Raw genomic sequence first — 15482 nt, forward strand, 5'->3', positions numbered from 1 at the left:
AAATTATTTAAATTATAATTAAACATAATATAAATAGAATATTGTTTACTTTAATAAATAACGTTTACTTATCTCTAATATATAGTACATTGTTAAAATCGTAATTAAATAAGATTTATTTAAAATAATAACCTTAAATTTAACAGTATACAAAATTTGAATAAAGTAGTATAATAGTGCAACTTGTTTTACGCTTTAACTAGATTGACATATGATTAAGTGTACTTAAGTTTCTTCCAAAATACTAATATGTTATATATTTGGGATGATAAGAAATAGATGATAAACTATATAAGAAAATTATTTGCCTTATGTGTCAGCATTCAAGAACCATGAAAGAATTTGTGATAATTTTGGTTGGTTGTGCAACATTAATTCTTGCACAAGATCAAGAGGAATACATACCATCTATTTATGGGTTAGTTTCAAATGTTTGTTATTACTGCTTTAAAAGAATGAGTTTCGGATATTTTAAAATCTAGTAATAGGTATCATAGCAGAAAACATTTTATTACATTAAAAATATAAAGCCCATAATATTTAAATGAAATAAAGTATGGATTATACATACGTATTTTCTCTGAATAAATAAATAAGTAAAATAGCAATGCTTAGATATAATACAATCTTGAAAGATACAATAGTATATAATATTTAGCTATCATATACTAAAGATTTGATTCAAAATACCTTTTATCTTTTGATTATTTAAACAGTTACTACTTTATTATGATTTGGTATATGAAACTAATAGCATGCTTTTATTTAAGAACGTAAAGCCAAATAATACTAAACAAGTAAGAAATTATAATTTCTTTCATTATAATATATATTAAATATATTTAAGACTAATAATATTATGTATAATCTTATTCTCTAATCTATACAAAACAACATAGGTTTATTTATTAGTAATTCTGTTCCCATATCTAAAATATAATCAATTACAAATAATATAATTCTTGTAGTAATTGTAATAGTTAATTAATTCACAATAGTATATATACTTAATTGCCTAATATATTTTTGTATAAGGACTTCTAAATATATATATATATATATAAATTATAAATCTAATATTTCAAAAAATTTTGGTGCTTAACATTTATTTTTCTTGTCTCTTATATTCATAATCTTCAAAATATGCGTATGTTGTTTATAACTTATAAATCTAGAACCACTAATATTGTATTAAATTTGTCAAATTCTTTAAATTTTTCATTTTAGTAGTATAGATTATTCGAATTATTTATTTAATATTAATGTTTGCATATAGTTCTTTATAAACATATTTATAAAATATTATTGTTCGTCTTACAATAATCAAGATATAAAAAAATATATACTTCTATTTATTATGTATTTTTAATAATATTAAATTAATTTGTATATTAAGGAGCAATGGAATTTTTTAATTTATTTAAAGTCCAAATAGAAATTCTTTTTATTACTAAAGATGGGAATCATTATATTTATCTGTATATTTTTTATTAGAATGCAAATTCTTATTAAATGTTTGATTTGTATTAAATTTTTGTTGTATATATTTATTTTAAACTAAATAACCGATATTAATCAATGCAATACATGAATAATGAAGACCAAATTAAAAATATAATAAATTGAGCGATTGTATTTAAATCAGGTTTTCTTTCTATTCTATATACATTTTTGTTAGTGAATTAAAAAAAAATTTTAAATTGTCTATTTGTAAAATTTTCAGTTTCTTGGTAATATTTTATCTAATTATTTTATCTAATTTTATCTTATTTTATCTAATATATTAATAATAAGATAATCTTATTTTATTTAATATATTAATAATAAGGTAATCTTATTTTATCTAATAGTGTGCAAAAATTAAATTAAAATTTATTAATATTATACATAAATTCTGTAGATGAAAAATGAAAGTTATAATAGCGACAAAAAAATTATTTTAACAATTTATCGTTATTTCAATTTCATCTACAAAAATACTAATACAAATTAAGAAAATAAATATATCATTTCTTTATATTATTTTTAAATTATCTATTTTGTAATTAAGTCGATTATTTGTACATGAAATTTCAATGAAACATTGCAACATATGAATTTAATTTTTTTGTTGCTTTTACAATTTACTTAATATTTATAGTTGTCAATATTAGAGTATTAATGAATTTTATGTATTATATTTATATATATTAGTTATTATTTTTATATACTTTAATTATGGTACTCTTATACACATACACACATATATATATACGTGCGCGCGCGTATGTAAGGAATATATATATTTTAACTGCTTTCTCAATTACCGTTATATTTTAAATTACCATGTATTATTATTATCTAATTTTTTATCTATTAATTGAAACATTTAGAAGATAACAATGTTTAAAGATATATATTTACTATATTAGAACAGAAGCATCTGATAATCATAAGATTTTTATGTAATACTTTTCAAGTATCATAAAATTTGATATAAAGTTGAATTAAATTATATTTATTAATGCATTTTTTCTTCTTATTACGTAAAGTAATTTTAATGTTAGCAGTTCTGATTATATTTCAGTTTTCAACAAGATCTATTATTTTATCATGCAAAAATGCTTCTTACGCTTCATGTTTATGAGATTATTCATTTGGAAATTAAAAAATAGGAAGTTCTTTTTTTTATAGCTTACATTTTTCTTTTAATTTCTGTAATCTAAGTTTAAAGAGTTTAAAGTACAAGAAAAAAAATGTAAATTGTAAATTTTAAAAATGATATTTTAATACAAGTTTAGTTTTGATTAATTTTTTTTCTGCTATTTAATGTGTCTATATTTAAAATGGTTAACTATATATTTTTTTCATACGTGAAATTTATGTTGCTATAACGAATAGAATGTATAAGAATAAATTTTGGGAAAGAAGTTTCTCTTTATGAATTAACTAAATAGAATTTATTAAAACAACATGAATGGTTAAACAGCCGTGGCATTAACAGACCGTCGACGTATGACAGTAAATGCGGTATGGATGCAGGGAGAAAAAATGAGATATCGCTAACGCTAATCTGATACAAACTATTGACATTAGCTGCTCTAGTTTTCGGGTTTAATATATTGATATTGATATTAATATTGAAGTTTACGAGGTTCACAAGAATGGGTGAAGAATATGCTTCATTTACATACACACATTTACATTCATTTACAAATATGTTTGATACTTTTGAGATATTTGTGATGAAAAGGGTTGTAATGAATAGGTGGATTACAAGGATAATGAACAGCGATGGAATAATTAATGAAAAGAAAGTGTATCTTTCTTTCATAATAACTGCTACTGATATAATAAAACAAAAAAAAAATAAAATAAATCAATAGTGATAATTCTGAGAAAAACTTGTTTCTCCTAATTTGGTAATGTAGTTAGGATTGAATTACTAGATTCAATTATTTTGTTGTATGTAGCTATAAATTTTCGGAACTATAATCTGTCAATTAAGTTCATGATTGTGACTAAGGTTTCCCATAAAAGTCACGTATATAGTTGTAGATTTAAATGTATATTTATGATAATAATAAAATGTATAATAATAAAATGCTTTGAGAGATATTAATTTTGTATTTTTTGTTTAATTATAGATAATTGTGAACATTAAATGAATATATAAGTCTTATACAAAACATAATATTCAATAAATTACAAATAATTATTGCAATTTATTCTTACAGTTATAGTGAACTGAATATGTATTAAAATATTCTCGTTTCTCTAAATAAGGTTAATATAAATATATATTTGTAACTTTATAAAATCAATTTCGGAGTAGTTTTATAATTATAACTAATAGTTTAAAACAAGATTATTTACAAAAATAATATTATAAAAACTTAAAATGTATGCTTTACAAAGTAAATTAGTTAAAACATAATTTAAAAATAATTATTATATAATTATTGTATTGTATTGTATATATTCTATATATTGTATAATTATATATAATAAAAAAATTAAAAAAAAAAATTATAATTAAATTAATTAGTTAGTTTAAAGTCATATATATATATATATATATATATATATGTATATATGTATATAACTATCCGACAGAGAATATAAACTCACACCCTTTTTAATTTTTTCCTTCTAATTTGTTTGTTTAAGAAACGATCAGAAAAATTTATAAAAATAGTTTTCAACTTATATATTTTAGATTTTCTAATTAAGATAATTTTATTAGAATACTATAAGTATATTATATTATTTTTATTTTATGCACCTGTTATGTCACTTTCATAGACTTTTTTTTTAAATTTTATAATATTTCAATTTTTTCATTTAGGAAACAATACAAAATATTTAATATTTCTGAAAAATTAATTTTTTTATATAAAATAAATGCCAATGTATAACAACAATTATTAAAAACTAGTAGTGAATATATCTAATTTTTATCTATTTTTTATATATTTATTATTAATGAATTTTTCTGAACTGTATTTTTAATGATTGTTAGAGAAAATCCTTTTTTACAAATTAAATACACATGAAGAAATTAATTGCAGAGGAAATTAATTATATATTACGAAATTTTGTAATGTTTTTGCAAATTAATTTTAACAAAATTTTCATTGAGTAGTTTCTTCAATTTCATTAGATTTATTATTTGTAGTAAATTGCTAAATTAATAAATTGATTAGTACCTTTAGCAAGTGCTATTGTTGCGTATATCATGATTGTCAAAATGATTTTCTATATTATTTGAATCATTCTCTGATTTTGTAATTTCTCTACATAAATTGTTTAAAAAAGTTCGTTTTTTGATAATATATATATATATATATATATATATATATATATAATAAAATGTAACAACAAAGAATCTTTCGTAATTTTAATGTTAAGCCAATGAGCAACAAAGAATCTTTCGTAATTTTAATGTTAAGCCAATGAGCATTCCTCTTTTATAGAATATAATTAATATAATTGTATAAATAAATTTTCTTACTTATAATTTTTATGTATAATAATATTGTTACTATATAAATATCAATAATTATTATATAGTAATTAGAAAATTATAAATTACAAACAATTATTTTATAAAATTACCAATTTTTTAAATATCAATATCTATTAATATTTTTATTTATTGTATAAAATCTTTTTAATTAGGTGTTAGCTTTATTTCTTTTATAAATTAATAAATAATTTATGTTTATACTATGATTGTAAATATATATAAGTATAACTTATTTCAATAGTTTCGAAAACAATGTCCCGACAAATTGAATTTTACCAAAAAACCTTCATTCTACAAAATGTTTATGTTTGTTGATGAATTTGTTATGTGAAATTTTGGATTTTCAGAAATAGTGTACAATTCTTCGCAAATACAATAATTGTTTCTAATAAGTTCAATAGTTTTTCTGTTATGGATAATATTTTTTATATGATAAACAAAAAATTGATAAACTAATTTATAGTATAAAATATTTAAAAATTCGTTTCTCTTGTTTAATATTTTTATTTTATTTTATGCCATAATGTTTATAAAATATACATTTTTTGTACATTCTTCGTTCATTACTGATAATAATATTTTTAGATTGTTTGTTTTAAATAAATTTTATCTGTTATATCATTTACCATTTTAGCAATAATTAGTTCCATATCCATTTTAAACGATTATGCAATAAGTAATAAAGTATATTTTACATTTTAAAAATATATTTCGTTTTCCCTATTTGCAAATTTCATGAAAACAATTTTGTGTCAAGCAGTTAACTATATTTATTATTGATATATAAATGAATATATACAAATATAGTACTAAATTAAAAAGGAGATTTTAAATAAATTTAGATAACCACGCAGCTTTTTTTATACTTCACATATTGTATAATATGACTTGTTTAATATTGTAAATATTCATAAGATAAGAAAATTGATTTAATATATATATATATATATATATATATATATATATATATATATATATATATATATATATATATATATATATTTATTATTATTTATTATATTTAATTATATTTCATTTATTAACTATATTTAATTAAATTACTTATTTTAATTTTTAATTCGTCATTTTTTCCGCCAATAGAGTGGAAGTGCTATAAATTTAAATATGAAAATCTAATTTCGTAAGTCAATATTAACATATACGAACGAAATTATTGAAAATAATTTAACATACATTAAATATATCTATAAAAATAAATAGTGAGATAATTATTTTACAAATAAGATATTTATAATATGCTATTCACTTTTACAAATAAATTATATACATATTTTGAATAATACATGTATATTTATTAATATTTTATTTTCTAAATTACATGCGATTAAATAGACAAAAAATAGATTTATAAATATATTTCTGTTTTTATATTCATGGAATTAATTTATTGGTGTAGAATGCAAAGTCTGACGGTGTACTCTGATACGGATACTAAATTGAATGCCATCAAAACATATGTGGGACAACGTGGTTTCGATTTCTTAAAAATTACAAAATCACGGCAAATACCTATCGATGTTCTAGTCACTAAAGAACGTTTACAAGAATTCAAGAATACGCTACGTGCTAATAATATATCTTATAATATTACTATTGACGATGTTAGTGAAATTATTCATAAAAATAAAGAACAAACGGAACAACAAAATGGAAAGCGTGTGCGTCGTGCTCCCAGAAGTAGGATTAACTTGGAATCCTTTGCTACTTATACGCAGGTAAAATATATAGTTTCATTACTATACTATATTGTATTATATACTATATAGTATATTGTACTATAGTATATTGCTATAAATTATTATTTTAATTATATGTAAAGAAAATATTAGACATAATATTATTTAATTTCGCTATTGTGATAAATATTTTCAATTCATATTTATTATATATTTTTATTATTTTAAAATTCTGATGAATTTTTTAAAACATTACATTACCACACAGACTTAATATTTGTTTTGATAATAAAGTAAAAGATCTTATGATAATTTATTAGTATTAACGTTTTTAATTTATATGTGACTAGTACTTTAATAAATGCCACCAAACATTTGTGGAATAAGAAGTGGCAATACCCACTAAACACGTGTAACAGTAATTGAAATAGAATATTGTCTCCCATATACATTAAATTTTTGAAGTTGTATAATAGTTTTTGTCTCCAGTTTATTTATAATAAGATAATATGTTAAAAAATATATTTTCTAAGGCTTTCGAAACTAATCCCGAAAGAAGTAATGCTATTTCAATTATGTTGTATTTGTTACCCATCTACATATTTAACCTATTTTCCAATAAATGTATGAAAATATTACTATCATTGATAAAAATTTGTATAATTTTTCAGATCGTTTCATATGTTAACTTCCTGCAGAGTCGTTATGGAGAAATTGTAGAAGTATTTAGTATTGGAAAGAGCTACATGAATGTTGATATTATCGCGTTAAAAATTTCGTCTGGGACAGGCGATAAACCCGCTTTGTTAATTGAAGGTGGAAATCATGGTCGTGAGTGGATTTCAGTTTCATCTGCTCTTTATATAATGCAGCAGCTTATTGAGAATCCCAGGAATAGAGAAATCTTTGAAAATATAGATATTTTTATAATTCCTTGTCTCAACCCTGATGGCTATATGTATTCACATCAGTCGGATAGTGTAAGTTAAAACAAATAAATTATTTGTAAATAACTATAATAAATGTAAATGTAAACGAATATATATTTGTTTTCTCAATTAATAATACGTTAATATACTTTAATATTAGGATAATATTAGGATATATTAATTAAACATCTGAAATGGTAAGAAACTTTTTTCTTTCTTTGCAATTGTGTATTCCATAAGCACAGGCAACTTAACTTATTTCACATCATTAATATTAAATTTGTTAAATAGTATATAAATCCGTATTGTTTTTTTAATTTATTAATATCGGTCTTCTTATTTACATTATTAAATCATAAAAATTAATTTTTATTGAAATTAGAAAACGATTATTTTCATTTTTTATTTCTTAATGTTTAGTATTTATTTTTTATTTAATTGAAAAGAACAAGGCTTTTAAAAATATACTATTTTTAAATATACTGGCTATTTTTTCTATTATTTCTTTTTTTTTATTTTGAAATTAGAGAATTTAGAAATATCAATATATCAGTCCGTAATAATGTAACTGTAAATAAAATTTTAAATTACAATACTATTTTCTTAATATCTCAATTATATTATTTAGAGATTTTTTAATATATTCCATGAAATTAATTAATTTTTTTTAAATAGTATTTCTTTCAGAAACATTAACGACTATATTATTTATAGTTAATAAATTTTTTAATTATAGATATATATGCTCATTCATTTGTGTATTTACACTATACATCTACAATAATTAAATAAGATTCAATGAAATTTATTTAAATAGAAATTATGTAATTTGGATATAAATTTAATGTGATCTAAAGAAATAAAAGTTTATAAAATAAAAATAAACATAAGTGTAAAAAAATGTAAGAAAATATTTTATAAAAACAATTAAATAATTTTTTTTTAAATGTTAATTATATTCAAATAAAACAGCATACAGAAAACAAGGAATATGAGATTTCGCTATATACAGATAACAATTTTTTCGATTATACAGAATATTGAAAATCGTGGAGTATCAACATTTTTGTTTTAAAAAATTCGACAAATACACAAGGAATAAAAGCTTAAATATTGATATTACTAAAGAACGCATAGATATTAAAAATAATTAAGAATATTACATTATTATTAATACCCAGATAATGCTATTTTGTCAATATATCCTTTACATATTCACTATCTACTATCTGAAGTAGAAATACCCTGAAATTTATTAAACTTAATATTTTACATAATTTATAAAAAATTAATGTGTTTTAAAAGTTTAAAGAAAAAGGTAATTACCTATATTTATTAATATAACATTATAAAATTATTGAATTAAAATATGTAAGCATTTACAAACATAAAAATATTGCATATTATAAAAATGGAAACGTTTTGTTTGGTATTAAAATAAATTTCATTTTTAATTTTCTGCAAATTTTGTGATTTTAAAGACAAATTTATAAAAGTTTATACAAATTTATTATATTATATGCGTATTATATTTATTATGATTAAATAATTATTAAGGTTTTTTTTTGTATTTACATTTTCTAAATAATTGTTACCTATTTCTATAAAATTATTATACTATGAAAATTACTATTTCATGGTTCTCTATAATCATGATAGTATAAAACTTATGTTTCGATGAGTAGAACGTCTGTTAAATTCAATGCAAATATAAATTTTTTTACAAGTTCATATTAATATTGTTATTATTTAATTACAAATAAATCATTATTATAATCGATTTCATGAGATATATTTAAAAATAACAAGTAAAAATAAAAATATAAAAAAATTCAATAATATATTATAGACAAGACTATGGAGAAAGACAAGGTCTACAAATAGATTTTCGTTGTGCAGAGGAACTGATGCTAATCGAAATTTCGATATTCAATGGGGATGTAAGTATTAATTGCTCTATTTAAAAAAACTAAAAAAATCAATTGGGAAAATGAAACAAAAAGTAGATAAGCATTAAGCTAATTTGATTTTAAAAGTTTTTTAAGCATCCAAATTTATATTTAAATTTTGAATATGTATTTAATAGTTCAAAATAATACTATTATTGTATTTAACTAGTACCATTGTGGTGTTTAAATATTGACGGAAAAATTAAATATAAACGTATTTAAAAATTTAATTTTATACTTCAGAATGTAAGAAATTATTTATTAAAAATATCTAAAATAATGGCAATAGATTTTTAGTCAAGTAGATGATTAAATACAATAATAAATAGAAAAAATGTTATCATTGTTTGAATAGTAATATTTAACAATACTGTGATAAGTATCATTCATAAATATATTGAATAAATAGCTTCTTTGCCATCTGTGATTTCCTTTGTATGTATATATATATATATAAATAAGAAGACGGCACTTCTGTTTAGCTTATTCTCGATAATTCTTTTATTGAGAATTAATATGCTCAACTGCATATATAGATATACGCTAACTCAGATATAATATCTAACTATTAAACAAAGAGATGACAAATGATTAATGCTATAGAATAAATTTATATTAATTTGAAAGACTAAAATAATTATTTCGAATCACTACAAATAATCAGTAACGAATAAAATAAGACATTAATGTACAGAAATCGAATATATATCGAAATACTTTATTATTAATAATTATAATTAGATATATTTTATTTTTATAATTGAATAAGCTTTTTGGCCAATATATTATATTTTAAAATTAATTGTCAAGAATCTTTTCTGCAAATCATCAATTTTTTTTGTTTTAGCGATGGCTAATTTACATTTAAAAATTTAGCTAAATAATTTCAATGGTCTAAAGAGAATTTAGTAATTTAGTTAGATTATACTTATACATGTACGCAAGCGCACAGAAAGAAAATAATAAAAAAATTGATAATATTTAAACCCTATTAAAATTGTTAAACTATTTTCATTTCTTTTTCTATGGCGTTTATTTCTTTATGCCCTTGTTCTTTCTTTTTTTATATAATAGTATTCAAATGAACTAATTATTCAAATTATAAATTAAGAATTATAAAATCTATTTCTTATAATACATGTGTAATATAAACAAAATTAAAATTTTGTACTTATTGGACAAATTTGATTAAAAATGTATTTTATTATATATACAAAAGTTAAAATTATTTTACAATTATTATTTTAGTTGTATAAAATAAGAAATAATCTGATCAAATATATAAAGTAATAATAAGTATCAACATTTAATATAAAACAAGTTTTAAGTATTATTATTAACAAAAAATAAAGGTTATAAATCTTTTAATAATATTAAACATGTTACTTATAATGATATTCTATAATTATTAAATAATATATATATATATATTATTAAATCTATATTATTAAATAAAATAAATAATTTTTTTGTAGATGGAGAGGCTTCAGTTGATCCATGTAGTGAAATTTATATTGGTAGAGAAGCATTCTCTGAAGCAGAAACCAAAGCTTTTAGAGATTTTGTTCTACCTCTTCAAGATAAAATCACGACTTATGTCAGTTTACACTCCTATGCAGGTGTAAGTATTTGATTATTCTGTTTTCATTAAGTACGATATAAAAAATAGTATTTATAAATGCATTTGAAAATAATTATATTTTTATCTGATTTAAGGCATATTACAATATATATGTAGTTTATTTCTTTCGAACCCTAATATTTTCGTATTCATCTTCATAGGGTGCAAATACAGAAGTCAAGCATTAGTTTATTATTATATCTCATTACAATTTATTTTAATTTCAAGTCAAGAATAAATTCCTAATATTGATTGCTTTGTAATTTTTATTCCTTATTCTATTTTCTTTTTTTCCATTGTTTTTTTTTTTTACTTTTTACTTATTTTAGTTTTTTCAATGTACAATTTAATTTGTTATTGAATTTATATTTACATTATTGAATATAACTTATATAATATTGCTAGATACGATGTCTAAAAAATAATGTCCTTATTCACATTTGTTTTCATTATTATCATAGTCACAGTTAATTAAAATCATTTTCTTATTTTGATAAAAATGGAAAAGTTTGTGTTTCATGAAAAATTATATTACATAATTTATTTCATTATTTGTAAAATAAACTTACTAACTCTTCGAACCCACTTTAGTACATTTAAGATCATTATAATGTTTTAATTTACCAAGATTATGTTTTCTCTTTCATATTTTCTTATGATTATCAATCCTATAGTAGATATCTTCTTACCTGTCAGTTTCAAAACATGTTTCTACTATTAAATCGGTTATTGATCTTAAATCGTCAATATTAAATAAACTTTGTTGCGATTATATTCTAACTCTTGTTGCAACACTGTGCATTAATATTATGTATATGCTGCCTTAATAATTATAATACAAACTGTTGATGTATGAAATACACATATAAGTTACGCGTTATTATAACACCACAAAAATTATAAGTATTAATTTCAAATTATAAATAGTCATCTAAAAATTAACAGATAATTTGAATGGAACAATAAACATTTATTTAAGCTATCATAAAATGACGGAAAAAAGTTTGGAGGTGATATATATATATATATATATATATATATATATATATATATATATTATAAGATAAAAATTAACTGACAATAGATTTCAATTATAATGAGGTATTATATTTAGCATATTATACAAAACCGATTTAAGGAGTTGAAATTGTTTATTTGATCTCTTTAATATTAGGTTAAGAATATAAGGACATAATAGACTATTAAGTAAGTGCATATACTATTACGTATAGTGAACTTGTTATCACATCAAAAACATACGACATCCAGAAATATCGCATAAAAGACATATGTATTTAGACTAATAGTATTGTATTTGAACTTTATTAACTCATTACACAAAGACCTTAAATGGTAGTGAAACATATAAACTATCATAAGTAGGAAATGTAATATATACGAAAGAATAGTTTTATTTATCGATTTTCAAAACCACAATACTACATGTAAAATATATAGCGAGATTTGTAAGAGTTTATAAAAAAGGCAAACATTTTTCATTTATTTGATAATATTCACGTAATGAATTTTTAAATTTATACACTGATTTCATATAATTAACTATTTTTTTAATTATCCACTTACGCATATAAATAGTCTTGGGTATTGGTGTGAGTAATGTGGATGTATATGAATGGACTACAAACATTTATTCGATAATATAAATTAATGAAAAATTTGCTGTCTCCTGTTTGTATTTTACTAAGAACATGTTTTCGAAATAGATTTAAAAGTACTATCAAAATGAATAAAAAAGTTATTAATGAAAATATCAAATAAGAGATTTTAGTGGTTATTAAACTCTTTTTACTTCAATTTAATTTTAAACACAATTTATTAAGCACGAAAGAGATTAACAAATTGTTTTATATCTCACAATGATCTTTAAAAGTATAGTAAGATTTAATTGCTTAACAATAACTTTATCACATAATTAATATATACTTCGTATTACTTTGAATATTTCACAATAAATTAATATAATTTTTCTTTTAGTTTATTCTTTATCCGTGGTCATTTACAAATATATCGCCACCAAATTTACGCAGATTGGTAAGTATATTTTTATGACATTTCTTGTAAAAATTATTATAGAGGTAAAAATAATTAACTATAATGTCAAGCATAAAGACTTCGTTAATAAAATTGGAAATTACAGTTGTAAATATAATCTAATTGCAGAATTGTGTCGCTAGGAGAGTACGGACTGCTATGGCTAGAGTATCAGGAATTACTTATCCAATTGGTAATAGTCATGACCTCCTGTGTAAGTATTAATAAAACTGTCTTTTCCTTTTAATAATTACAATATAGTATAGTATAGTACTAAAATGTATATATTTATAGATCCGACTTCAGGAGATAGTATGGATTGGGTAGCAGCTCATACTAGAATCAATTTATCATTTACAATTGAAATATCTGGAGGTGATTACGGCTTTTTACCAGGAATTCAGCACATAATTCCTACTGGCAACAAAATTTTTGAAGCCATTAAAGTTTTTGCACAGTCAGTCGATGGCCGGATATGTAACATAAATTAATTTTAATTTTGATTGTTATAAGATATAGAAGCTATAGAAATTCCAATCCTTTTTCAGACTTATCCATTTAAATTATTTCATAAAAAATTATTCAACCAACTAAAATGTTTGATAATATTATAATTTATATATTATAATTACAGTTTATTATCTGTATATTAGTGGTTATCCGAAAAAATTAATAGTTATATATATATATAAATTATATAAATATATATATATATATATGTGTGTGCGTGTGTGTGTGTAAATACATATATAAATACATATATAAATGCATTACTTGCAAGCATTTTATGTTAATATCATATTTGATTATGTGATAAGATAGGATAGTGTTCTGTATATCAATATTTGCCATCTATATAACCAAATAATTGTTGACGTCAGTCCTCAGTATACTATATTTATATAATGATTAATCTGAAAATGCGAAAAAGTAGCTGAGCTGTATTTGGCAGTTAGCTACCTATCCATATGTCCACTATAAATATCTAAAGAATTCAACTGCATTATTATATACTAAATATTACATAATACTATTATAATAAGATGTGATATACACTTTCTAACTAATAGGTATCATTGTAACTGTATATTTTAAATAAATTAAAATTTTATACTACTAATTTAAATATTAATTAAAATACATGTAAAGCATTGAATACACGACCAAAAATGTTATTATTTATATTTATTAAAATAAAGTTGATTGACTTTAATCATTTATCAAACTATATTCTTATTTGGAATTTGTGGTTATTTTCACTCGACATCTTAGACACCGTTTTTGTTGGCTGAAATATTTATACAAAAGAAGCGTTTTTCTTATTTATTTCCCATGCAGTAACATTACTTAATGTTCTATATTCTTTAATAAGAATTATTTCTTTTTTTAGCCATTTTGAATATTCAATATAGAAATTTTAAAAATGAATTCTGTTTGAAGGTGACATAGAAACTAAAAGCATTGCTGTCAATTAAACGAATACATTATCTGTAAGCAATTGTGAGAAGGAATATTTTCATATAATATATTTCCTTTTTCCTTAATAAATATTTATCTCTATTACTGCAGTTTTTACAGTCTAAAATTGTATTCAAATTTTTTTTTTGAAAGATTTTTACATATTTATATTTAATTATGATTTTGCTTTCATTATTCTTTTTTATTTCCTCTCTATTGAAAAACACATTGTAATATATCAAGTTTTCATCATTTATTCAATCATTTCAATAATGACTTTCTTGTAATATATTTAATGTTATATGATTTTTAATATATTTGAAAGTTATTTTTCAAAAATGTTCATATAAAATAAGAAATATTCAAATTTCTATTATGCATTATTGGAACATTGAAGTTCTTTTTCAAAATAATTCAAGATATTTTTTAATAATCAAGTAACATCATAACGTAAGATACGAGAATTATTTATATGCTGAAAAATTGAATGTCGCTATCATATTGTTAATGACTCATTAAATGCATACAACTAATTTAAATTAGTATAAAAATTAAATATTTATTTTTAATTTATTAATTCTAGTCTGAAAATATAAGATTCATTTAGATTAAACATTTTTTTTCTAATATCGAAATATATAATATATCAAATAGTAAATACATACATGTATGTAAGCGTATATACACATACCTATTTTAAATTCTTAATTTTGTTTATTATTTATTTATTCATTTAAATATTTTTGAGAGTTAACTCTGCAAAACTTA

At 20.4% G+C, this 15482-nt stretch overlaps 1 protein-coding gene across 1 annotated transcript; it reads left to right on the forward strand.

Moving 5' to 3' along the window:
• The first annotated feature begins 349 nt into the window (after positions 1 to 349).
• On the forward strand, positions 350 to 13825 carry LOC105368441 (carboxypeptidase B-like). Its single transcript, XM_011507451.1, has 8 exons — positions 350 to 418; positions 6426 to 6744; positions 7377 to 7685; positions 9484 to 9574; positions 11059 to 11204; positions 13200 to 13256; positions 13386 to 13470; positions 13551 to 13825. The coding sequence occupies exons 2-8, from the start codon at positions 6427 to 6429 to the stop codon at positions 13745 to 13747; spliced, it is 1203 nt and encodes a 400-aa protein (XP_011505753.1). The 5' UTR covers positions 350 to 418; position 6426; the 3' UTR covers positions 13748 to 13825.
• Positions 13826 to 15482: the final 1657 nt, after the last annotated feature.

This window comes from Ceratosolen solmsi, unplaced genomic scaffold (genome assembly GCF_000503995.2).
Source record: "Ceratosolen solmsi marchali unplaced genomic scaffold, CerSol_1.0 scaffold6, whole genome shotgun sequence".
Lineage (NCBI taxonomy): Eukaryota > Metazoa > Arthropoda > Insecta > Hymenoptera > Agaonidae > Ceratosolen > Ceratosolen solmsi.

What these genes read in the sequence shown, in the direction of transcription:
- LOC105368441 (XM_011507451.1), top strand. Translation starts at nt 6,427, where the DNA reads ATGCAAAGTCTGACGGTGTACTCTGATACGGATACTAAATTGAATGCC. An exon ending in CCTTTGCTACTTATACGCAG is followed by an intron (nt 6,745 to 7,376) that starts GTAAAATATATA and finishes ATAATTTTTCAG; the next exon opens with ATCGTTTCATATGTTAACTT. An exon ending in CACCAAATTTACGCAGATTG is followed by an intron (nt 13,257 to 13,385) that starts GTAAGTATATTT and finishes ATCTAATTGCAG; the next exon opens with AATTGTGTCGCTAGGAGAGT.